Below are 26116 nucleotides of genomic sequence, written 5' to 3'. Positions count from 1 at the left end.
ATCCAAGGAGGTCCTTGCTTTAAGATTCAACAGAGATCAGACATGGAGATGGAGAATGGCAGTGAAGGAGGGGATAAGGCTGCCTCCAGGCCTCTGAATCAAGCAGTAGAGGGGATTACAGTGATGATCACTGTGCAGGGAACACTGCAGGAGGAGCAGGTGTGGGGGATGGTGGGAAGGATGAATTTGAAAGTGAGGCCTGTAGGAACTTCAAGACATTCAGATGTACTCCAAGCAACTGGAGAGTGATGTGGACTCCATCTGTGCATGGGGAGTTACCGGCACGGAGATGCAGCAAAGGCATGGCAGTGACAGGATCCCCCAGGGAGGACACAGGAGAGAAGAACACCAATTCTAAGCCCACGAGCATTTTGCCAGAAGGGGCAGGTAGAGGCCGGAGGAGTCATCATCTCCAGAGGGAGGATGGAGGAGAGAGGTGACATAAAAGAAGAATCTCCCAATTGGAGCCACCTCTATAATCCTATAAATTAGTTCCCACTGCCTTGAGGCTATTTCCAAAAAGCAAATTGATCTCTAGGAAAGTAGATTCTGGACCACTGGAGAAATTCAAGACAATGTTCTCCCAACCCTGACCTTTCTGCCCCAGCTTTACCACTGTTCATATCAGACTTTCCTGGGCTACCTCAGCCTCATGCCCTGGCTTCCCACTCATCTGTGACGCAGCTCTGTCCTGGCTCTCAGCCTCTGGGAAAGCAGACCAGGGTTGACCCAGAGGCCCCACTGTCAAAAAGGAGAAGAAAACCAACATGTATTTTGACCCTACCAGATGTCTGTCATTACATTTAATCCCCAGAAGATCCACATGAGACTTCTACATCTCTTTCATTTTATATATGAGTAACCTGAGGCCCATAGAGTTTAGCTAACCTGCCCAGAGTCACACAGCTAGCAAGTGATGGAGCCAGAATTTGAAGCCATGTCTATTTGGGTCCGACGTCCATGCTTTTTAAAAAAATTTTTCTTGAAATAGAGTTGATTTACAGTCATTGGGTTAGTTTCAGGTGTACGACAAAGTGATTCATTTTATATATACGTGTGTATATGTGTATGTATATATATGTATAAATATATATATTCTTTTCTTACATTCTCTTCCATTATAGGTTATTACAAGATATTGAGGAGAGCTCCCTGTACTATTTAATAGGTCCTTGTTGGTTATCTATTTTATATGTAGTAGCGTGTATATTTTAATCCCAAACTCCTAACTTATCCCTTCCTCCCCTCCCCTTGGTAACCATAGTTTGTTTTCTCTGTCTGTGAGTCTACTTCTGTTTAGTGAATAACTTCATTTGTATCATTTTTTTAGAATAAGTGAGATCATGTGATATTTGTCTGGCTAACTTCACTCAGTATGACAATCTCTAGGTCCATCCATGTTGCTGCAAATGGCATTATTTCATTTGTTTTTATGGCTGAATAGTATTCCATCATGTATATGTACCACATCTTCTTTATCCATTCATCTGTTGATGGGCACTTACATTGCTTTTGACGTCCATGCTTTCGCCACTGTACCAAGCTGCTTTTTGACACTGAGTTCTTGTATCAGAAAGTCACATTTCTCAGACAAGAAAAAAGTGTATTGTCCCAGCTGTACCTAGGATTCAGGGCTTCTGGTGTCCTTCTAATTAAAGGAGCTTCAGTCCTGAATTAGTGAACGAATGCACAGGAGAGATTTTTATGGGATTTAGAGAGCACAGCTGATTTACCAAATGGATATATTTTCAGAGACCGTAGGGGTTGGCAGTGCCAAGCAGTGGGAGGTTGGTGGGGAAAATGGGGGTGAGAGGGAAACTCTCTCATTCAGGTCACATCCTGCAGTTCCCAGGGCTATAAATTCCCGCTATCAAGTGGCAGGTTTGTTGATTTCGCTCACTTGAGCTGTTCAGTTCAAAGGCTCAATAACAAGTTCCCAGAATGTTCCAAACATGGATTCAGGGAACGGGCTGATGAGTAAGCTCCCAAAGGTTGCTCACGAAGGATGATCCCAGAAGAAATATTTGCATAGTACTGAATTTTCATTCATTAAAAGAGCAGATGGAATTCACCAACAGAGAAAAAAAAAAAACTCTCTGAAACGTGCCAAATTAGAAGTCAGAAATGTTCCAGCAGCCTCCCGGGGCTTCAGAGTTTATTCATCTGAGGTGAAATGAAGAGCTGAGTGTTCTTTCAGCAAATACAGTGTTTCAGAGGTGTGAGGCTCAGAGTTAGGCCCTGGGGCACAGGGGTGAGTCATGCTCTCCGGGGCCAAAGGGGCTCAACATCTGTGGGGCAGAGAGCTGTGCAGGCCTGGCTTTAAGCAGGTCCCTGTCAAGATGGATTCCCCAGAATGGGACCATCTGAGCAGTCAAAGTCTCAGGGTGTGCTCAGAGCTCACCTGCCAGGCGAGGATAAGGAAAGGTCATTTCAGTCCGAGCAAAGGCATAGAGGAGTGACGCAGCATGGTGGGCTGGGAGACCCTAGCACTGCCATTTTTTTATAGCTTGTAGAACAAGAGGAGGTGAGGGGGAGAGACGAAACAAGCCAAAGTACCAGGGTCTTGAATGCCATGATAAGGGCCACGGAACCAGTGGAAAGGCCAGTGCTGGAGACTCACGGGATTGGCCTCATGGGTGGCCTTGGAGAAGAAAATGGGCAATCGGGCCCGCCAGAAATGAGTCTCGATGAAGTATGGGCTTCAGCGTGGTGTGATTTGGGTGTCTTCCACTTAGAGGCTGGGTGAACTTAGGCAAATCCCATTAGCCAACGTAATACACTTAAACTGCCCAGCATGGTGAAGGTCAAACCACGGGACCCAACAGCGTCCTCATCTGAGAAATGGGATTAATGGTTATGCAATCTGCCTTAGTAGATTGTTTGTGAGGATTTCATGATGTAACTATGGAAAGTACCTAACGTAAAGTCAAGTGTAGATGCATCAGACTGGTAACTGATATTATTGTTGCTGTTATCATTATTCAGACTATTTAGTATATGTTAAGCCCTGGGAGCCCAGACCCAAATCTGACATTCCCTTGCCTTACGGAGTTTGCCGTCTAATTGGGGAAAGAGACCCCAACCAAATCCTAATTCATGATAGGAGCTGGGTCGGCTGGGGGGTGGTGGGTGCCCTGGGAGATCATTGGGCCGGTGCCCTGTCCGTACTCACCATATGTGAGTTCCTTTCCCCAGTGAGCAAACACGGGTGGCTGTGGAGGCACCATGGCCATGCTTGTACTTCCCTTGTAGAAATGATGGAGGCTAAAGGAAGTAAAGTTTGCTACCCCTGTGCCAGAGAAAAGTGACAGAGCCAGCATTCAGACCCAGGCCAGTGAGGCTCCAGGGCCCAGTATCTTTCCTGAGAACCTGGCAATCCATCCATCCATCCATCCATCCATCCATCCATCCATCCATCTATTCATCCATCCAGCAGAGATTTATTGAGCACTTTCCACCTGCCAGACAGTGTTCCATGGGCTGAAAACACGTCTGTGAACAAATAGGCAATATTCCTGCCCTCGTCAGTTTGGCTGTTTGTGAGGGAGACAATCACTTTGCAAATCATCGAACTGATAAATATATATAGTTCGAGATGCTTATTTTTGAGGAACAACTTTCATGCGGTAAAATGCACTCTTTTAATGTAATCCAGTAAATTAATCCACCATAATGAAGACAGAGAAACAGCTCCATCACCTCCAAGATTCCCTCATCCCAGTTCCTGGCAACCAGTGATCAGTTTTCTATCCCTATAGTTTTGACTATTCCAGAAAGTCACAAAAACAGAGTCATATTTCTACAAACTTTTGAATCTGGCTTTTTTTACTTAGAATAATGCATTTGAGGTTTTGCCACGTTGTGTGGATCAGTAGCTTTCCTTTTGATTTCTGAGTAGAAATCCTTTGGATGAATATACACGTTTGGTTTATCCATTCACCAGTTGTACGGCATTTGAGTTGTTTCCAGTTTTACACAATTATAAATAAACTGTTTGCGTACAGGTTTGTATATAAACAAGTTTCTACTTCTCTAGAATAATTACATAGAAGTGGGATTGTTGGGTCATATGTAAATGTACATTTAACTTTTTAAGAAACTGACAAACTGTTGAATATAGTTTTATTTGCTTGCATCCAAATACCTTCTCTGTGAAGTATCTGTTCAAATCATTGCCCATTAATTTATTGGGTCATCTGTTTTTTATTATTAAGTTCTGATAATTCTTTATATATTCTGGTTATAAGTCTTTTGCCAGATATATTTGCAAATATTTTCACCAGTCAGTGGCTTGTCTTTCTGTTACCTTAATAGCATCTTTTTAAAAGCAGATGTTTTAAATTCAAATGAAGTCCAATTTTTTATTTTTCATTTATTGATCATGTATGGGGTGTCATTCTAAACATCTTTTCCTCCCTCACATGAGGTCACAAAGATTTTTCTGCTTGTTTTCTTGTAGAAGTTTTATACTTTTGGGTTTTACATTTAGAACTATAGGCCATTTTGAGTTCACTTTCGAATGTGTTGTGAATTTTCATTGATTTACAAGGGCTGTCCAATTGTTACATCCAGCATTTGTTGAAAAGACGATTCTTTCTCTATTGCACTGGCTTTGCAACTTCATCAAAACTCAATTGACCATAAATGCATGGGTCTGTTTCTGGATTCTATTCTGTTCCATTGATCTACTTGTTTCTGCTTTGACTAATCTCATACTTTTGCTTTCACTTCATAATAATACTCGGCTCAGGTAGTGAGCGTCCTTCAACTTTTTTCTTCTTTTCAAAATTATTTTGGCTTTTCTATCCTTTGCCTTTTCATATAAGGAAGAGGCTTTGTGCCCAGTCTTTGCCATGAGTACCCAGTGAGGGTATGTAGAGAGGAGTCTGTGAGTAAGGCAAATTCCTCCTGTATCTGGACAAACAATAGTTCTATTCTCTCACTTAAGTTCTTATACAACCTTCAGCAATTCAGTTAAATTAAGCATCTTAATTTAAGTCTCCTTACTCTCTTCTATGGCAGCCCTGTTTTCTTCCCATGCTCTTCCCAAGGTAAGCCAGGATTCACATCCCAAACCTTCTCGAAGGCACCCGTCTTTCCTTAAATTTCAGACTAGTTGAGTTCAAGAAAAGTTATGGTTTCATAGATGATCTAGCTTTTTCTCACTGTTAGTCTGGGAGTGACACTCTTTCCAACTCCTGTATTTTAAACAGAGTAGAATTGTTTGAGGTCTTTATAAGGATTATGGTGGAAAAAGAGAGGCGCTGATGGGATAGATGATTAGATTGGAGGGGTCAGGATAACTTTGCTGAGGAAGTGACTTTTCATCTAGGTCGTAAAGGACGAGTAGGTGTTGTTCAGCACAGCAGGTGGAAAAGCACTGCAGGAGATAGCAACTTTTTGCCTAGACCTTGAGGCAAAAAGGAGCTTGTCACATCGAAAGAACCATAAGGAAGTTAGATTGGCCTGAACAAAGTAGGCAAGGAGAGTGAGCCTGGAGACATGGCGGGACCAGATCACATGGTACTTGTGTACCCACCAAAGCTTTTGACAGTGGGAAATTTTAATGAACATTATGGGCCTTAGATAAACAGAGATCTTGGAATCCTTTAAGAGAGTAGCACTATCTAAATGAACTTTTCCATCGGCCTAATATGCTGTTTAGATGTTTATCACCCATTTCACATATTAACCGTGTAAAATGCACTTGATTCTAACCCTGTGCTTTCAGTTAGCACTTTCCATCATTCTCTCTGAAAACTTTCCAAGGGTCTTCTTTTTTTAATTTACTAATTTAATCTGACACATCTAACATGAAGTAGTTTTCTGGTACTGGGGCATCATTAATTTCTGTACCTCATCAGAGCTTCTCAGCCAGTTAAACTTTCCCTGCTGTTCCTTTTCTCATGCAGACAGGTGAGGTCCTACTGGTCCACACCTGAGCAGCGTCTTACATACCTTAATGAAATGACTCTTCTGTTATTATTAACACTACCAGCATCACCAGATAGAAAGCAATTATCAGACTGATGCAGCAGATTCATTTCATCTCAAATTAATATCTGAGTTCATTTGCCAAGATAAAAAGCCAAAGAAACATGAATTGCCCCCAAGGGATCCAGACAGAGGCCAGGCACCCTGCTCATCTCTGCTTTCCAAAGCTTTTCCACACACTCTAATCAAAGAATGATGATGGAGCTCTTGAATCATTTGGGGGAACATGTACAACATGTACGTTTGTGAGTTGGTCTTTCATTTATGTGTGCACTTCATTTCCCATTCAATAATGAATTGATGTGATAATAACTAGCTCACATCTATTTGGAACTTGCTTTGTGTCAGTCCTTGTTCTAAATGACTCACATATAGCTTTGTGCTAATCCCTGACGTTTTGACCATGACTTAGTCATACCCCTATTCAAAGAGCTCACAGGCCAGTGAGAACGGTGGACATGTATATCCTTAATTACAGTACGGCATGATCAGTGCTGCAAGGGAGGAACCAACAAGGGTTTGGTGAGAATCCAGAACACTGATGTACTTGTTCAAGAGAGGGGAAAAGAAGGGAACTGAGAAACAGGAAGGGACTTGAAGAACACTCCACAGAAGGTGTAAAATTTGGTCTGGGTTTTGAAGTATGAGTAGGAGTTCATGAGTATAAAAAATAAGGTAACGGTTACCAGGCAAGTCATAGAAGATTAAACATAAAGTGTGTCCTATTCTTTGAAGTTGGCACAATGGCTATAATAAAGATAGTGGCCAAAATACGAGGAGGTTGGAACGTATTTTTAGGAATTTTTCATGCTAAGGAGTTTGACCATTATTCTACAGTAAATAGAAAAATTTGGAAAGATTTTAATTAAGTGATTTGAACATGTGAATGATAATACAATGACAACAATGTTAGGTTGCATTTATTGAGCACTTACTTTGTGCTTCATTTTCTCTTCTCAATAACTTGATGTAGCAGACATCGTTATTCCTTTTAACAGACGAGGAAAACCAAGGTACAAATAAGACATTAGGCATTTTGCCTGAGGCCACTGTGGCAGTAAGCCTGGGAGCTGGGGTTCAGGTTCAGGTTGAATAACCACTACACTCACACCTTCCGTCTCTCCGTTCCACTGATTCTACTGACTTAGAAAGGTGTTTGAGGAGTAAGCGTAGTGGGATTACAGGGCCCCAGGCTGGGGTAGGGGAGGAGCTGTCATGAGTCCGAGCAGAAGTGAAAAAGGACCAGAGAAGAGAGGAAGATTCTGGAAGGGAAAAATGATGAGTCTTGAGAATTAATCACATGATCCAAAACATAGGCTGGACGAGGGGCAGGGTCCATGAGCCTCCCACGTTTCTGACTTGCACGACTGAGCAGCCCATCAACAGAGACTGAGAACCCAGGAGAAGGGGCAGTTGGAGAGGGAGAGTTTGGCTTGGACAGATTGAACATGCCATGCCTGTGTGGGGCTTCTAGGTAGAGGTGCCCAGATCTGGCACATCCTGCCAGCCGGGATGTGTGAGCCACAGAAAGGCTCAGTGGACAGGAGAACTGGGCTCTGGTCCCAGCTGGGCTGGAAGCCATGGAACTCCTCCAATAGGCTTCGGCTTCCTCACCTACAAAAGGTAGGGGAGGAAGGAAATTACCTTGAAGGTCCCCTCTAGGCTGAAATGCGGTAATTCTATGTTCCCAGTCCAGAAGGATGCGATTACCTGTAGAAACCGATCCTGGAAGCCAGTCAGCCTGTAAGCTAGACATTGAATAGCATTGTCGTACTCCACTGCAGCCATCAAAGCCTTCAGGAATATTCACAGAGCTAAAGCATCAGACCAATAATTATAACTTAGGTGGTTTCTGTGGTTTTTCTCCATATTTTTAGTCTAATGAGGAAGTAAGCTCTGTGTGGTGAGGATAGGGGGCACAGCCCACCACATGCATATTTACACTGCCTCGGGGTGATCTCTTTCAGACGACACCCCATGTTCTTGCTTTTCTGGAAGGCCAATTCTCTGACGTCCCTTGGAATCCAGACTCACTTTCCATTTAAAACCTGCACTGACACAATTGCTCAGCTACTGGTAGAAAAGGTTAGTGGGAAGTGGGGCTGATCTATCCATGCCACTGGGCCGTGCTGGGGAAGCAGCTTCCGTGCAGGCCGATTTCCCCCCAGTGTATTCATTCGTGGGCTCACAACTATCCATGGAGCGTGCAACGTGCATGCACACCGTGGAAGTTCCTGGGGATGTAGCGTGGAAGGAAACAGGTGTTGCTGGGGAATGTAACTCAACAGCCACTTTTATTAATGTGCATGTTAATGGCGAACCACATGGTTTTTTTTTTCTTTTGGACTATGTTGAAACCTTAATTTCCTAATTTTAGAATACCCGGACCTTTGTAAATACTCTTGATTTTCGTTCCAATTGAATTCACAGATTTAATGCACTGACCATGGAGAGATTTTGGCGTATAGAACATATAGAGTACATATGTTGTGTGTATATGTATATCTGTTTTATGATACATTATTTTCAGTTTCAGCATATACATAAAGATGGTGTAATGTCTGGAGTTTGAAGGAGACAGGGCAAGGTCTGGTCGTCATTCTGGATGACCCCAGAGAATGGGGGAGGCCTGGGTTCGAATGAGGCTCGGAGCCACGGTAGCTGTGTCACCTCTCCAAGCCTGGCTTTCTCAGATGGAGATCATGATCGTACTCGCCTCTCAAGTTCCTTCTGAGGATAAAATGAGATAATGCATGTGAAACTATAGAAAGTGTTCCGTAAATGTTAGCTTTCCTGAGGAGTAAATCATATATGTAAAGAAACTTGAAGAGCTTCTAGCACATGGTAGATGCTCAACAAATGGCCACATTGATAATGCAGCTCTTGGTGTTGTAAAGAAAACCACTGCTCATGATAATAATGGAACAGTTGTATTGAGCGCCCCTTGAAAGTGGTTAAGAGCAGCTTTCCAGTCCATGCTCTTCCACTTGCTGTCTCCACGGCCCTGAACTTGCCCCTTTACCTCTCTGTGCATCTGTTTCTTCATCTGGGGCTTAGGGTGCTTTGAGCACGGGTGGGGGTGATCATGAAGGAATCTTTGTGCCCTAGAAAGCTCGCATGACTGTTCTGTGCATGATGGTGATGGTTACAGTGGGCATTTCCAATGGCTCAAAATAGACTCAGGGTTGGCCCTTACCCCACCAGGGCATTGCAAGAAGTTTTAGTTGTTTTTCTTTCTGGAAGACCTTGGGAAATTTCATTTATCCATCACCCCTGCAGGTGTACCCAGACCTTGGACCCTAGACGTCCTTTCTGGGCGAGACCATAGCCAACTTCAGCTATCTGCTTGGTTTGTCATTTGCTGTCCTGGGCTCCCCCTTCAGGGTTCCTTCATCACTCACTCTGCTCCAGGGAACCCCCAGTCCTAGCCTTGCCAGCATCAGCCCAGAACCTCCTGGTCCTTTCCTCAGTGAGACTCAGCTGCAGCTAGCCAAATTGCACGTCATGGTGAAGATTAAATGAGTTAATACCTGCTAAACTCTTAAAACAAAGTTTGGTGCATGACAGATGCTCCAGAGAGATGAGCTATTTTTATTAACAGTGTGTCAAGAACTTAGAACAGGGCTTGGCACGTAGCGAGGGCTGTACTGGTGTTGTTTGCTTTTTTAAAATACGACCATTCATTTATTTAGTCAGTCAATAAACCTTGCCCACGTGTCTTCTTCATGCCAGGCTAGACTTGGGGAGCCGGGGAGAACATGACCGTCCCTGCCCTCAGGGAGCTTAAAGTCTAGCAAGAAGCAAACAAATAAGCAAAAATGCAGCCGGAATGTAAAAATCAAGAGATGCCTGGGGGAGGTGGGGATAAAGAGGAAGCTCTAATCTAGTCTGGAGGGAGGGGAATGATAAGAAAATGATAATAGCAGAGATGTATTTTGAGGAATACATGACAGATGTAAAGAAGCCTGCAGAATGGTACGTATTTGGTTCCTAGAAGTGGTAACTCTGAAGCTGCACCCTTTGTGAGAGAACCTGGTGGATTAGGGGAGAGAAAAAGAGACAGATGTACAGACAGGGTGTTCTAGGAACGGCAAGCAGCGTGTGCAGCTGGAGCCCAAGGTGGCCATGGGCAACTCCTAGGCCATAATACAGCTTAGAAGATCTACAGGTAGGAGCTGAGGGGCTACAGAATTTAAACCACCCTCTAGGCCACATGGGTTTCCAGCCCTAGTACTTTGTACTGTTCCACTGAAAAATCAAAAAGATTCCAGGATCAAGTCTAATAAATTTCCAAACCATGCTTGCTATTGAGTCATTAAAGGCGCTAAGAAGTCTACAAGAAAGAACGCAATTGAACCTCGTCATTTCCCAGACACGTTTGACCTCAGAATCATTTCTCCTCCAAAATCTATGAGCCTAACATGGCTGGTGGCATTCCTAGGAATACAGATTGTGAAACAGCCATCGTGATAGGAAGACCTTGAGGCAGGGTACTGCCGTGGTCTGAGTTGCATATCAGAAAGCTAACTCCCCCAGAAGCAAGGACGGACTGGAGAAGGAGACTCTGGAAGCCAGAGGATGGGTGGAGAAGCTAGTGCAGGAGACCAGGAGGAGGGAATGGGGATCTGAACAAGGGCCATGTGTTGGCGAAGAGGACAAAGGGGATACAGGAGCTGAGGAGGGAGAGTCATCTGGCATTGATGGCTGAATTTAACTGTTCCAATAATGGGAACTCCCTGAACCTGGAAGTCAGGACCAGGAGTTCTGACTTGAGCCCTGAGTTGGTGAGTTGTGGCCGAGGCAAGCCACTCTCGCCCCTCAAGCCTGGTGGCCAATTCTAACACAGAGGGGATGATGACAAGATGGTTTCCAAGGGACCCTGCACCTCTGCCATGCTGACAGTCCTAGGCTGTGAGCTGTCTCTACTTCTGAAGCAGGCAAGCAATGTGGTACCAGGGTGAAATTGACATGCATTGATTAAGTGCCTACCATGTACTTGGCTGAGTGCCAGGCTCTGGGACAGAGGGAAGGAAGGTAGCAGCTTTCATTAGGACCCATCCTCAGGTAAGTCCATCACCCCTGGAAGTCACCTCGGTATAGGAGAAAGGACTTTGGAATCAGATACTGAGAGAGGCTAATCCCAGCTCTGCCATCCCAGCTGGCTGACCTGGAGCAAGTTCCCAGCCCCTCTTACTAGTTTCCTAGGGCTGCACAACAAAGTCCCACAAATGCGGTGGCTTGGAGCAACAGAAATTCATTCACTCACAGTTCTGGAAGCCAGTAGTTCAATATCAAGGTGTCTGCAGAGCCGTGCTCCCTCGGAGGTGTAGGAGAGGCTCTTCCAGGTTCCGGGGGCTCCAGGGCTTCCTTGGCTTGTGGCCGCATCCCTCCAGGCTCTGCCTCTCCCACGGCTTCCTCTTTCTCTCAAATCCACCTCTTCTTTCTCTTAGAAAGGCATCAGCCATTGAATCTAGGAAGGGTCCACCCTGAATCCGGGATGGCTTTATCCTGACGTCTGTATTAATTACATCTGCAAAGTCCCTATTTCCAAATAAGGCCCCGTTCACAGGTACTTGGACCTATCTTTTGGGGACACTTCACCCAACTACACCCCTTCATGTCTCTGCCTCTTCATCTGGAACGTGGAGATCATTGTAGACTTGTTTTATTGGGCGGTTGGGAGGATGAAGAGAAGTAGTACGTGTAAAATCCTTAACAAAGCACCTGGCAAACTGTAGTTTCCATACTCATTCATTCATACCTGAAATGATGGTGACAGGTATGTGTCTTGTACCTGTCCTTCAAGCTCTAATCCTGTATGATGCCCTCGCCTCTAATCACTGATCCAGGCCACTAAAGCAGCCGTTCTGGTGGCATACGGATTGTGACATAAAGGTTGTTTATGTTCTCTCAGCCCCAGCTGTGCAAGGGAGGAGAGACTGTCACCTTCTCTGGGAGTGGGGTCACAGGCTGCAGACGTTTGTCACTTGGTTGGTCACAACAGCCAGGACGGAATTGGTCAGCTGCTGCTTCTACCCTGAATTCCAGTTGGGCATGGGGCTGCCAGGCGCCACAAGGATTTATGGGGACACCTGGGCACGCAGCCTCGCCTGCACTCCTGGGCACATCCCTGCCTCCCTCACTGAGCACACGGGCTGGGCCAGCAGCTGTCGAGGCCCTGGTTCTGTAGAATTACATCTACACATGCACATACCAGCATGATGTGGCTCCTTCTGTCCTGGAACCCTCAGCACGGAGGGAAGAAGGACAAGTACACAGATTGGGGTGCAGGGAAGGAGGCCCCGCTGGGTTGGAGCTCAGCCTCAGGCTCCCAGTGGGATGCAGAATAGCACAGCTCAGTGCCTGGAGCTGCTAGGGAATCAAATATTTTCTCACTAGATGTTTAATGAACAGGTATGATTGCCACCTTTGCATTCAGGCTGATCTAGGATCCATAGGAAGGGGCAGACAGAAAGATGCCAGAAATGCCAAACTCAGCGGGTCTGTAGACGGATAGTCAAGAGGCTGAGGACGGTGAAGTTTATCACACCTCCCAGGCTGACTGGGTGGACCGTGGCGAGGCTGAGCACGATCGGAAGAGGAGGTTTGAATGACAATTCTAGTAATAAAAACCACGCCCAAGATTCCTGGAACACTCACAATAGACCAGCCGGGCATCCGGCTTAGCTGTCAGCCTGCGTTGTTCCTTAATCCTCCTAAGAACCCTGTGAACACACTGTTGATTCTTGTTCATGTTTTACAAAACCGAGGCAAATAGAACTTGTTAATTCAGCTCCAGCCCCACTGACCTTCTTCCTGTTTCCCATCACACCATGTTGCTTCCTTTGGGAAGCTCAAATTACCCAAAGGGACATTTCCTCAAACTCTCAATCACATCTTCCCCAACGTAGACTGGGTATGTTTCTGTACTCAAATGTTGATACGAACCTTATTTCAAACTGGGATTTGACCAGTGTATAAGGCGCACCTCAGCTCTGAACTTCCCTGCTGTGTAACTTCCTGTGCACCGCTGTCCCTCTCTGAACCTCTTCGGTAAAATGTGTCAAATGATAACACGGCCCTGAGGGTTGTTGTGAAGAGGAAAGGAGAACCCTCGGGTGAAAGTGCTAGAAAATACAAAGTAAATGGAGAGGGTCTCTAGAGGGCAGCTGAGATCTGCCCGCTGGTCAGGTTCAGTGGTCCAGCTGCCAATCCAGAGCCCAGATTTGAGCATCCATGTCTGCCCTCATCTGCCTCATCCAGCCCTCCCCAATCCCACGCCGTCTGAATGCCAGTCTGAAAATTGAGTCGAGATGTCTTTAAACACAGCATGTCCTGGTTCCCTGCAAGAGAGTTTGGCTGCTCTGACACCCGTAAAATGGAATTATATCTACAAATTAATTTGCTAGAAATGATCCACATTTCCCAAGACTTTCCTGGAAGCCAATATGAACAATTAGAGCTGGAGATGCAACTCCTGGCCTGATGAGTTGGGGGTGAGGTAATGATGAACCCACCACCCTTTAGCTTAGGAAGCAGCAGGGCCAGGGGACCCTGGAACAGCTGCAGCCCCCTGAGGAGTGAGGATCCATCACCCACGGGCCTCCACCCTCCACTTGTTCATTTATTGAGGTGAAATTCACATAACGTAAAATGAACTGTTTTCAAACAGGGTGGCATTTAGTACATTCACAATGCTGTGTAACCACCACCTCTGTCTAGTTCCAGAACATTCATCACCGCAGAGGAAACCCAGTGAGCAGTTGCTCCCCATCCCCCCTCCCGGCCCCTGGCAACCCACGACCTGTCTTCTGTCCCTGTGCATTTACTTATCCTGGATATTTCATATTCGATCCCACCTACGCTAAAATAAAACCGTACCTGAGACAGGCACCAGGCACAGAGGGCTCTGAGCATCCTAGTTGTTAGGACACCTGACCTGGTGTTGGTGCCAGAGCAGAATGACATTCAGCAAGGTTCTTAGCCCCTTGGGGGTGCAGTTTCTTCTTAACTCAGACTTTAATCCCCAGGCTGTGACCGTGATTCATGCTCTAGCGAACCCTCCTCCTCCCCAGACTTTCCCTGACCCTCCCCGACAGAACACCCTCCACAGCACACTTGGGTTGCCCCATTTGTATCCTGTCCCAGGTGTCACACCAGTGTTTCCTGTGATGCCTGCACCTTGTTCTCTAGCCATCTCGTGACTTACGGAGTGCAGAAACCACGTGGCATAGCAGATGGAATACTGGCTTTGCCATCCAAAAAGCTGGGTTTCTGGCCCCGTGTCCTCTCTGTAAGAGGCAATGAGTGGAAAGTGAGACGTGCAGTAACGTTCTTTTGTTCTGTCTTTGGCAGCCCCGGAAGTGTTCCAGGTGTATGTGGACGGAGGCCCTGGGTACTCCTACCCTGTTGACTGGTGGTCCCTGGGTGTCACGGCCTATGAGCTGCTGCGGGGCTGGGTAAGATGTCCGCCTGTGTGGTGAACGCGAGGGCTGTGGAAGTGGGGGGCTCAGCTTCTACCAGGCTTGGGTGGGGTGGAATGGCCCTGCCGCTGGATGTGCACCATGCCGGCCCTGGGTGGCAGTCCTGATTGCCCGTGTGCCAACTCCAAGGTCCTGAGCATTAGAAAGCTCTTAACAAGCTTCTGGTCCAGCCCCTCATTCTACTCACGGGGACAGGGATGTCCAGAGGGGGAGGGTCTTGTGTGAAGCTCAGCAGCTGATCCGTGGCAGCTCAAACACCCAAAGCATCTTGGTGTCATGATTTCAAACGCTGTCCTCTTTCAACCCACAACATGACGCGCCCGTGCCCAGCTTTCCAGCTTGGTTTTTTGTTGTTGTTATTTTAGTTCCAACCTTCCCTGAATACTTAGCTCAGTGTCCTATAAAAATGGGGCATTCAGTACGTATTTTTGTTTTATTTCTTTTAAATTTAAAAGCTGAAGATGACTAATGGAACTATTTGGCAACTAATAACTCAGTTTTATTTTAGCAGAAAGAATTATGACAAACGAATTTCGAGGCTTTTTTTTTTTCTTACACAAGTATCATTTGAAAATGACACCATCTAACCTCTCAGAACCATGGTTTCCCCTTCATACAATGGGGATAGGAACATCCTTTCAGTCTATTCTGTGGTGCTGAAGTTATCCTGGGATCGATGCACCCCTAGACTGGGACACTCAGTTTGCGTATAACTCACCTTATAGCTCCAGCACCCAGCACACAGCGTAGAGAGTCAGTGCCTCCCACTGGATGCTGCTTTAACAGTGTCTCACGGTCATCTGCATATATGCATATTAAGGCGGGTAGACGGTGCCCCTTGAGGGCAGGAGCCCCCAGTTCACAGTGATAACTGGTGGGAATGAATGAGGGAATGAATGATGGCAGCTGTGTGAAAACCATACAAGCTATGTGAGTGTTATTAGTTATCACCGTGTGGTTCAAGCAACTGGGGTCTCTCTTGATCTCAGTGATTTCCCCCGAATTCCTCAAAAACATACTACAGTACATGATGTTGTTAGAATGCAAAAAATATGTATATGAACTTGTGAGTTTTCTCGGGCACTGAATGAAAACAATTCATCTCTCCCCACCTCCCTGGTTGGTTCCTTTGTCGTGTACTGGTTCTTTAATATACATGCTCCAGGAGGGGACATGAGGGTCCCCATGAAACTTGTATGAACCAGAGAACACAGACATAACCGGATGATGTTTATCACGGAATCAATCATACAAATGACCTTGGCAAGCAGTCGGCCTAAGCACGATTGGTCATTTGCCAGCAGAAAGTGTATTCTCTGCCAGAATACAAGTCAGAACAGTCAAAGATGATGACTTGGCAAAAAGCCCCAAGGGCTTCAAAATAAAACGTTTCATTTTCAATGTATCTGAGTTTTCTGCTTAGGGATCCAAATGCCACTTTTAATAGAAGAGGGAGGGTCACATGGTGGGATCGGGCCTTTGGTGTGGGGACAGAGTGAACAAGAATGCCTGTCATGGGTTGGTGTGACTCTGTCTCCCAGATATCTTGGTCTGTTCGTCTTTGACTTGAAACACAATGGGTTTATGCAAATAGCTTATTCTGTTTTTTTAATCCTGGAAACGATCACATTTAGTCCAAAAGCTATACTGAAAAACACTCATATTTTTCCATGGACTGTGTGAATTTAGAAGTTATCCTTCCTCATTGAAATTCCTCCATCATGTCAGTGACAGCATCCCTGATAGGTGATCACCCCCCTGTTCCTTGATTCCCTCAGGATCCAGGGGGCTCCTTACCTCCAAAAGATAAAAGTCATGATGGGAATTTTCTAACACATATTGTAAGATCATAGAGTTGGAAAGCATTAGAAATGAAAAGTGGGAGATTGAAGGTATTAATATGGTATGTTAGCCAGGGACCCAGGCATGCTCTAGTCTTAGAGCAGAAAGAGACATCTCTCCCGAAATGCTCTATCAGGAGAGCAGAGGAGTGGAGTGTCATCAAGTGGGCTTGAAATTTCAATGCAGAGAATTTGGTGAGCCTGCTTGGATCCTGTAGCCCAGACGAGGGGAGTAACTTGTACCCAACTTTCCAATGAGCCCAAACAAGGATCTCAGTTCTCACCCTGAGACCTGCTAAGTAAAAAAAAAAAGACTCAACAAGCGCCACACAGCTGCATAGCACCGGGAGGTCAGCTCGGTGCTTTGTGACCACCTAGAGGGGTGGGATAGGGAGGGTGGGAGGGAGGGAGACGCAAGAGGGAAGAGATATGGGAACACATGTATATGTATAACTGATTCACTTTGTTATAAAGCAGAAAGTAGCACACCATTGTAAAGCAATTATACTCCAATAAAGATGCAAAACAAAAAGAAAGCGCCACCTGGAGAGTTCCCTTTTGAGCACAGTTGTCTCAGGGACTGTGACCACACCCCCTGAAGAGAACCCCATGGGGACAGAGAGGAAAGGGAGGTTTCTCATCCACCGACTCAGAAAAGGGACTTAAAGGTCTTACCCAGCGCCTGTTTCCCCACCTACCAGGCTCCTTGATGGTTTCCCTGGCAGTGTCACCCACCTGTCCACTGGTTTTCCTCCGCATGCACAGGGCTCTTATATCCAGAAAGAACGTGTTTCATTTTTTTTAAAGCCCTAATGGCTAGAAAGATTTTCCTCTTACTCAACTGAAAGCTGCCTCCTCGTAACACAGAAAGAGGATCTTAGCAGAATTCACAGGTTCAAACCCTGGCTCTACCAGGCACCTTGTCTGTGATCTTAACCAAGGCCAATAGACAGACCAAATGCTCAGAATCCTCATCTGTTAACTGAGAAAATAATAATAATAGTAACACCTACGCAACAGGGTGGCTGTGAATATAAAGTGATTCTGACGATGCAAATTACCCAGCTCTGTGACCGATAAAGGGTCGGCACTCGGTCAATGTCAGCTCCCCTCCCCTGGTGTCTCTGATTCCCATGCCGGGGGCCTGCTGGCAGGTCTGCATCCTTTCCAACTTAGCACCTCTCAAGGTGGAGACAGGCCCTGGGAGAGGAGCTGAGTCACATGTGGCTGCTGACCGTTAGTGGGGAGGTCCTTGGCCCGGTGAGCAGAGGTCCGGGCTCCCATCCACAACCCGTGTTCCTTGATGCTGTGATTCCGCCTTAGTCACTTAACTCATCTGAGCCCTGGCTTCCTCCCTCATGAAATGGGGATGATGAGGCCGGCCTGCGGGGTCACCGTGGGGATTCCAGGAGAAAACGTAGGCGGAGCACACGCGGCGTCCAGCACACTGGAGGGATGCTAACTGCTACATAAATGTGCACGTGGTGATGATTCTGAGACAGGCAGCTGCAGAGACAATGCTGATGACTTCTTCTTAGAGGAGCAGGGAAGAATTTCTGAGGGAGGAAGCGTTAAGGGGGATCATATATGAGTTGGTTGGGAAACCGCGTGAGCAGAGACCGGGAAGGGCAGCTGAGGCTGACACAGCAAACATCTTAGACTGACCAGCAGTCAGAAAGACAGTCTGGGGGCTGTCTAGAAAGGACCCTGACTGAGGTCAGCTGGAGGCACCGGCTTCACTCTGTAGGTAGTGTGGTGCTGTCCATGGAAACGACAGCATGGTGGTCAAGTGAGAGTCTGGGCTTTGGAATCACACGTTTTGGGGATCAAATCCCAGCTTTGTTGCACAGTTTCTGAATGTCTGGGGGTGAGCCTGTTTCTTGTCTATCAGATGGGGAGAACAGTGGTTGCAAAGCACAGGGTTCCTCAGCCTCAGCTCTACGGACGCTTGGGACTGGGTACTGCTTTGTGATGGGGGCTGCCCAGTGCACTGTAGGATGTTTAGCTGCATCCCCGGCCTCTACCCACTAGACACCAGCAGGACTTTGCCGCCACCCAGTAAGGACAACCAAAATGTCCCCAAACATTGCCATATGTCCCCTGGAGGGACAGATTATCCCCGGTTGGGAACCGCTGCCACAGAGTAACCAAGGGGACTAAAGGAGATTCTGGTAACCAAACGTTGTCTTCTACGTCTGTGACTCTATTTCAGTTTTGTAGATAAGTACATCTGTACCCTTTTTTTAGATTCCACAGATAAGTGATATCATATGATATTTGTCTTTCTCTGTCTGACTTACTGAGGGATAAATTGGAAGATTGGGTTGGACATATACGCACCATTACATAAAATAGATAACTAATAAGGACCTACTGTATAGCACAGGGAACTCTACTCAATACTCTGTAATGACCTATACAGGGAAAGAATCTAAAAAAAGAGTGGATATATGTATATGTATAACTGATTCACTTTGCTGTACACCTGAAACTAACACAATGTTGTAAATCAACTATACGCTAATAAAATGTTTAAAAATAAAGTTGCAACTCCCCTGCTTCCCCCGCCCACAGACACCTCAGGCCCTCCTTTTTCTCTAAGACACGTAACACCATGCAATATTTATTTTACGTATTTTGATCGTCTATGTCCCCACACTAGAATGTAAACTCCATGAGGTGGGGAATTTTCTGTTGTTTATTTACTAACGTATTCCCCAGCCCCTAGAGCAGAGGTTGGTATACCTTGGGGACACAATATTTGCTGACTAAATAACAGATGGATAAAGTCAAGTTTCTTAAAAATAAATAAATACATGAGATTCTGAACGTCAGATCACTGGCCCATGGCCTTGCAGCAGGGGGTGGAGCCCTAAGAGCCCACGCTATGGTGCCTCTCTGCTTCCCCCCAGCCACCTGCCTCACGTGGTGTTACCCTTGCCTTTGACCTCTGTCAGCACTTCTCCTTAGGGTTCAGTAGACAGAGAAGGTATGGGTGATGGCTAATAGAGGAAGGGGTATGGCGCTCCTAGAGGTTGGAGCAGAGCTAAGAACTGCTGGGTACACACCGGATGGTGGGCTCAACCACAGAGATGAGGAATCTGTTGGTATACTAACCCAAGAAAGGGAGAGAGGCAGCCCTTGGGTTGAGCACCGCCTTTCTGTCCCTCAGTAAAGCAAACAGAGAGAGCCCTGAGCTGGGAGTCAAAAACCTGGGGGGAAATGAACTCTGGGACCTCGCCCCTCCAGGTTTTATATCTCCATAAAGGGAGGGGTTTTCAAGCTGTGTTTCCTGGAAGTGTAGGACCCTGAAGAGGTGATTCAACAGTTCATACAGGAAAAAAATGTTTCTCCAGGCTTTGGAGGTTTAAATAGCCCAGGGAACTGTTATTCCCTTTCATCTGTTCTATGTTTGGGATTTTGAGTAAAATGATTCGGGGGGGAAAACATCGGATGAGATGATCCCCAAGGCCCAGCTCAGCTCTAACAGTTAAAATAACAGGTCTGAGCCAGAGAGGCTTGTCTGCTCACCCGCCGGGGCGGTCGGGGCTGGGAGCTGAGGCTGGGGCTTCGGTCGGAGCGCAGGGAGAGGACTGGGGGTGGCGGTATGAACACAGCCTGCAGGGGGTTAGTGCACCACGGCTAGCCGGGAGGGAGTCCGGGAAAAGTGGAGCTGCCGAAGAGGCAAGAGACTTTTTCTTCGCTCTTTGTTTCCTGGTGCTCGAGGAGAGGGGATTAAGAGCGCTGCTTAAAGGAGCTCCAGAGACGGGCGCGAGCCGCAGCTAACAGCGCGTATCCCAGAGACGGGTATGAGACGCTAAGGCTGCTGCTGCCGCCACCAAGAAGCCTGTGTGCGAGCACAGGTCACTATCCACACCTCCCTTCCGGGGAGCCTGTGCAGCCCGCCACTGCCAGGGTCCCGGGATCCAGGGACAACTTCCCCGGGAGAACGCACGGCGCGCCTCAGGCTGGTGCAACGTCACGCCGAGCTCTGCCGCCGCAGCCTCACCCCGCATCCGTGCCCCTCCCTCCCCCTGGCCTGAGTGAGCCAGAGCCACCGAATCAGCGGCTCCTTTAGCCCCGTTCTGTCTGAGCGAAGAACAGACGCCCTCAGGCTTCCTACACGCAAAAGCGGGTCCAAATCCAAAGCTGAGCCCCGGGAGCTGTGCAAAGAAGAGAAGGGGAAATCTCTCCCAGCAGCCTCAGGAGCAGCGGATTAAATCTCCACAATCAACGTGATGTACCCTGCATCAGTGGAATACCTGAAGAGACAACGAATCATCCCAAATTGAGGAGGTGGACTTTGAGAGCAAGATTTATTATTTTTTCCCCTTTTCCTCTTTTTGTGAGTGTGTATGTGTATTCTTCTCTGTGAGATTTTGTCTGTATAGCTTTGCTTTCACCATTTGTCCTAGGGTTTTATCCATCCGTTTTTTGCTTTTCTTTTCTAATTTTTTTCTTAATAATTATTTTTTATTTTAATAACTTTATTTTATTTTATCTTACTTTTATTTTATTTTATCCTACTTTTATTTTATCCTCTTTCTTTCTTTCTTTCTACTTTTTCTCCCTTTTATTCTGAGCCGTGTGGATGAAAGGCTCTTGGTGCTGCAGCCAGGAGTCAGTGCTGTGACTCTGAGGTGGGAGAGCCAACTTCAGGACACTGGTCCACAAGAGACCTCCCAGCTCCACATAATATCAAACAGCGAAAATCTCCCAGAGATCTCCATCTCAACACCAGCACCCAGCTTCACTCAACGACCAGCAAGCTACAGTGCTGGACACCCTATGCCAAACAACTAGCAAGACAGGAACACAACCCCACCCATTAGCAGAGAGGCTGCCTAAAATCATAATAAGTCCACAGACACCCCAAAACACACAACCAGACGTCGACCTGCCCACCAGAAAGACACGATCCAGCCTCATCCACCAGAACACAGGCACTAGTCCCCTCCACCAGGAAGCCTACACAACCCACTGAACCAACTTTAGCCACTGGGGACAGACACCACAAACAACCGGAACTACGAACCTGCAGCCTGCAAAAAGGAGACCCCAAACACAGTAAGGTAAGCAAAATGAGAAGACAAAAAAACACACAGCAGATGAAGGAGCAAGAGAAAAACCCACCAGACCTAACAAATGAAGAGGAAATAGGCAGTCTACCTGAAAAAGAATTCAGAATAATGATACTAAAGATGATCTAAAATCTTAGAAATAGAATAGAGAATATGCAAGAAGCATTTAACAAGGACCTAGAAGAACTAAAGATGAAACAAGCAACGATGAACAACACAATAAATGAAATTAAAAATACTCTAGATGGGATCAGTAGCAGAATAATTGAGGCAGAAGAACGGATAAGTGACCTGGAAGATAAAATAGTGGAAATAACTACTGCAGAGCAGAATAAAGAAAAAAGAATGAAAAGAACTGAGGACAGTCTCAGAGACCTCTAGGACAACATGAAACACACCAACATTCGAATTATAGGGGTTCCAGAAGAAGAAGAGAAAAAGAAAGGGACTGAAAAAGTATTTGAAGAGATTATAGTTGAAAACTTCTCTAATATGGGAAAGGAAATAGTTAATCAAGTCCAGGAAGCACAGAGAGTCCCATACAGGATAAATCCAAGGAGAAACACGCCAAGACACATATTAATCAAACTGTCAAAAACTAAATACAAAAAAAACATATTAAAAGCAGCAAGGGAAAAACAACAAATAACACACAAGGGAATCCCCATAAGGTTAACAGCTGATCTCTCAGCAGAAACTCTTAAAGCCAGAAGGGACTGGCAGGACATATTTAAAGTGATGAAGGAGAAGAACCTACAACCAAGATTACTCTACCCAGCAAGGATCTCATTCAGATTTGATGGAGAAATTAAAACCTTTACAGACAAGCAAAAGCTGAGAGAGTTCAGCACCACCAAACCAGCTTTGCAACAAATGCTAAAGGAACTTCTCTAGATAAGAAACACAAGAGAAGGAAAAGACCTACAATAACAAACCCAAAACAATTAAGAAAATGGGAATAGGAACATACATATCAATAATTACCTTAAATGTAAATGGATTAAATGCTCCCACCAAAAGACACAGACTGGCTGGATGGATACAAAAACAAGACCCATATATATGCTGTCTACAAGAGACCCACTTCAGACCTAGGGACACATACTGACTGAAAGTGAGGGGATGGAAAAAGATATTCCATGCAAATGGAAATCAGAAGAAAGCTGGAGTAGCAATTCTCATACCAGACAAGATAGACTTTAAAATAAACACTATTAGAAGAGACAAAGAAGGACACTACATAATGATCAAGGGATCGATCCAAGAAGAAGACATAACAATTGTAAATATTTATGCACCCAACATAGGAGCACCTCAATACATAAGGCAATACTAACAGCCATAAAAGGGGAAATCGACAGTAACACATTCATAGTAGGGGACTTTAACACACCACTTTCACCAATCGACAGATCATCCAAAATGAAAATAAATAAATAAACACAAGCTTTAAATGATACATTAAACAAGATAGACTTAATTGATATTTATAGGACATTCCATCCAAAAACAACAGAATACACATTTTTCTCAAGTGCTCATGGAACATTCTCCAGGATAGATCATATCTTGGGTCACAAATCAAGCCTTCGTAATTTAAGAAAATTGAAATTGTGTCAAGTATCTTTTCCGACCACGCTATGAGACTAGATATCAATTACAGGAAAAGATCTGTAAAAAAAATACAAACACACGGAGGCTAAACAATACACTACTTAATAACGAAGTGATCACTGGAGAAATCAAAGAGGAAATCAAAAAATACCTAGAAACAAATTACAATGGAGACACGACAACCCAAAACCTATGGGATGCAGCAAAAGCAGTTCTAAGAGGGAAGTTTATAGCAATACAATCCTACCTTAAACAGGAAATATCTCGAATAAACAACCTAACCTTGCACCTAAAGCAATTAGAGAAAGAAGAACAAAAAAACCCCAAAGTTAGCAGAAGGAAAGAAATCATAAAGATCAGATCAGAAATAAATGAAAAAGAAATGAAACGATAGCAAAGATCAATAAAACTAAAAGCTGATTCTTTGAGAAGATAAACAAAATTGATAAACCATTAGCCAGACTCATCAAGAAAAAAGGGAGAAGACTCAAATCAATAGAATTAGAAATGAAAAAGGAAAAGTAACAACTGACACTGCAGAAATACAAAAGATCATGAGACAGTACTACAAGCAACTCTATGCCAATTAAATGGATAACCCGAAGAAATGGACAAATTCTTAGAAATGCACAACCTGCCAAGACTGAATCAGGAAGAAATAGAAAATATGAACAGACCAATCAAGCACTGAAATTGAAACTGTGATTAAAAATCTTACAACAAACAAAAGCCCAGGACCAGATGGCTTCACAGGAGAATTCTATCAAACATTTAGAGAAGAGATAACACCTATCCTTCTCAATCTCTTCCAAAATATAGCAGAGGGAGGAACACTCCCAAATTCATTCTGTGAGGCCACCATCACCCTGATACCAAACCAGACAAGGATGTCACAAAGAAAGAAAACTACAGGCCAATATCACTGATGAACATAGATGCAAAAATCCTCAACAAAATACGAGCAAACAGACTCCAACAGCACATTAAAAGGATCATACACCATGATCAAGTGGGGTTTATTCCAGGAATGCAAGGATTCTTCAATATACAGAAATCAATCATCGTGATACACCATATTAACAAATTGAAGGAGGAAAAGCCATATGATCATCTCAATAGATGCAGAGAAAGCTTTTGACAAAATTCAACACCCATTTATGATAAAAATCCTGCAGAAAGTAGGCATAGAGGGAACTTTCCTCAACATAATAAAGGCCATATATGACAAACCCACAGCCAACATCATCCTCAATGGTGAAAAACTGAAAGCATTTCCACTAAGATCAGGAAGAAGACAAGGTTGCCCACTCTCACCACTCTTATTCAACATAGTTTTGGAAGTTTTAGCCACAGCAATCAGAGAAGAAAAGGAAATAAAAGGAATCCAAATCGGAAAAGAAGAAGTAAAGCTGTCACTGTTTGCAGGTGACATGATACTATACATAGAGAATCCTAAAGATGCTACCAGAAAACTACTAGAGCTAATCAGTGGATTTGGTAAAGTAGCAGGATACAAAATTAATGCACAGAAATCTCTGGCATTCCTATACACTAATGATAAAAAATCTGAAAGTGAAATCAAGAAAACACTCCCATTTACCACTGCAACAAAAAGAATAAAATATCTCAGAATAAACCTACCTAAGAGACAAAAGACCTGTATGCAGAAAATTATAAGACACTGATGAATGAAATTAAAGATGGTACAAATAGATGGAGAGATATACCATGTTCTTGGATTAGAAGAATCAACATTGTGAAAATACTACCCAAAGCAATTTACAGATTCAATGCAATCCTGATCAAACTACCACTGGCATTTTTCACAGAACTAGAACAAAAAATTTCACAATTTGTATGGAAACACAAAAGACCCCGAATAGCCAAAGCAATCTTGAGAACGAAAAACGGAGCTGGAAGAATGAGGCTCCCTGACTTCAGACTATACTACAAAGCTACAGTAATCAAGACAGTATGGTACTGGCACAAAAGCAGAAATATAGATCAATGGAACAGGATAGAAAGCCCAGAGATAAACCCACGCACATATGGTCACCTTATCTTTGATAAAGGAGGCAGGAATGCACAGTGGAGAAAGGACAGCCTCTTCAATAAGTGGTGCTGGGAAAACTGGACAGGTACATGTAAAAGTATGAGATTAGAACACTCCCTAACACCATACACAAAATTAATCTCAAAATGGATTAAAGACCTAAGTATAAGGCCAGAAACTATCAAACTCTTAGAGGAAAACATAGGCAGAACACCCTATGACATAAATCACAGCAAGATCCTTTTTGACCCACCTCCTAGAGAAATGGAAATAAAAACAAAAATAAACAAATGGCACCTAATGAAACTTCAAAGCTTTTGCACAGCAAAGGAAACCATAAGCAAGACCAAAAGACAACCCTCAGAATGGGCGAAAATATTTTCAAATGAAGCAACTGACAAAGGATTAATCTCCAAAATTTACAAGCAGCTCATGCAGCTCAATAACAAAAAAAACAAACAAGTCAATCCAAAAATGGGCAGAAGACCTAAATAGACATTTCTCCAAAGAAGATATACAGATTGCCAACAAACACATGAAAGAATGCTCAACATCATTAATCATTAGAGAAATGCAAATCAAAACTACAATGAGATATCATCTCACACCGGTCAGAATGGCCATCATCAAAAAATCTAGAAACAATAAATGCTGGAGAGGGTGTGGAGAAAAGAGAACACTCTTGCACTGCTGGTGGGAATGTGAATTGGTACAGCCACTACGGAGAACAGTATGGAGGTTCCTTAAAAAACTACAAATAGAACTACCATATGACCCAGCAATCCCACTACTGGGCATATACCCTGAGAAAACCATAATTCAAAAGGAGTCATGTACCAAAATGTTCATTGCAGCTCTATTTACAATAGCCAAGAGACGGAAACAACCTAAGTGTCCATCATCGGATGATTGGATAAAGAAGATGTGGCACATATATACGATGGAATATTACTCAGCCATAAAAAGAAACAAAATTGAGTTATTTGTAGTGAGGTGGATGGACCTAGAGTCTGTCTTACAGAGTGAAAGAGAAAGACAAATACCATATGG

The 26116-nt window shown here is 44.7% G+C and overlaps 1 protein-coding gene across 1 annotated transcript in view; it reads left to right on the top strand.

Moving 5' to 3' along the window:
- The window catches only part of STK32B (serine/threonine kinase 32B), a 356081-nt gene that overhangs the window by 304244 nt on the left and 25721 nt on the right, over positions 1–26116 (top strand). Inside the window, exon 7 of the mRNA XM_032631757.1 lies at positions 14350–14453. Coding sequence (XP_032487648.1) covers positions 14350–14453 — 104 coding nt within the window. The remainder of the gene's footprint in view (positions 1–14349; positions 14454–26116) is intronic.

The sequence above is a fragment of the Phocoena sinus genome, chromosome 5 (genome assembly GCF_008692025.1).
Source record: "Phocoena sinus isolate mPhoSin1 chromosome 5, mPhoSin1.pri, whole genome shotgun sequence".
Lineage (NCBI taxonomy): Eukaryota > Metazoa > Chordata > Mammalia > Artiodactyla > Phocoenidae > Phocoena > Phocoena sinus.
Note: the sequence above shows the minus strand (reverse complement) of the source record. Positions and strands in the feature narration are given on the sequence as shown.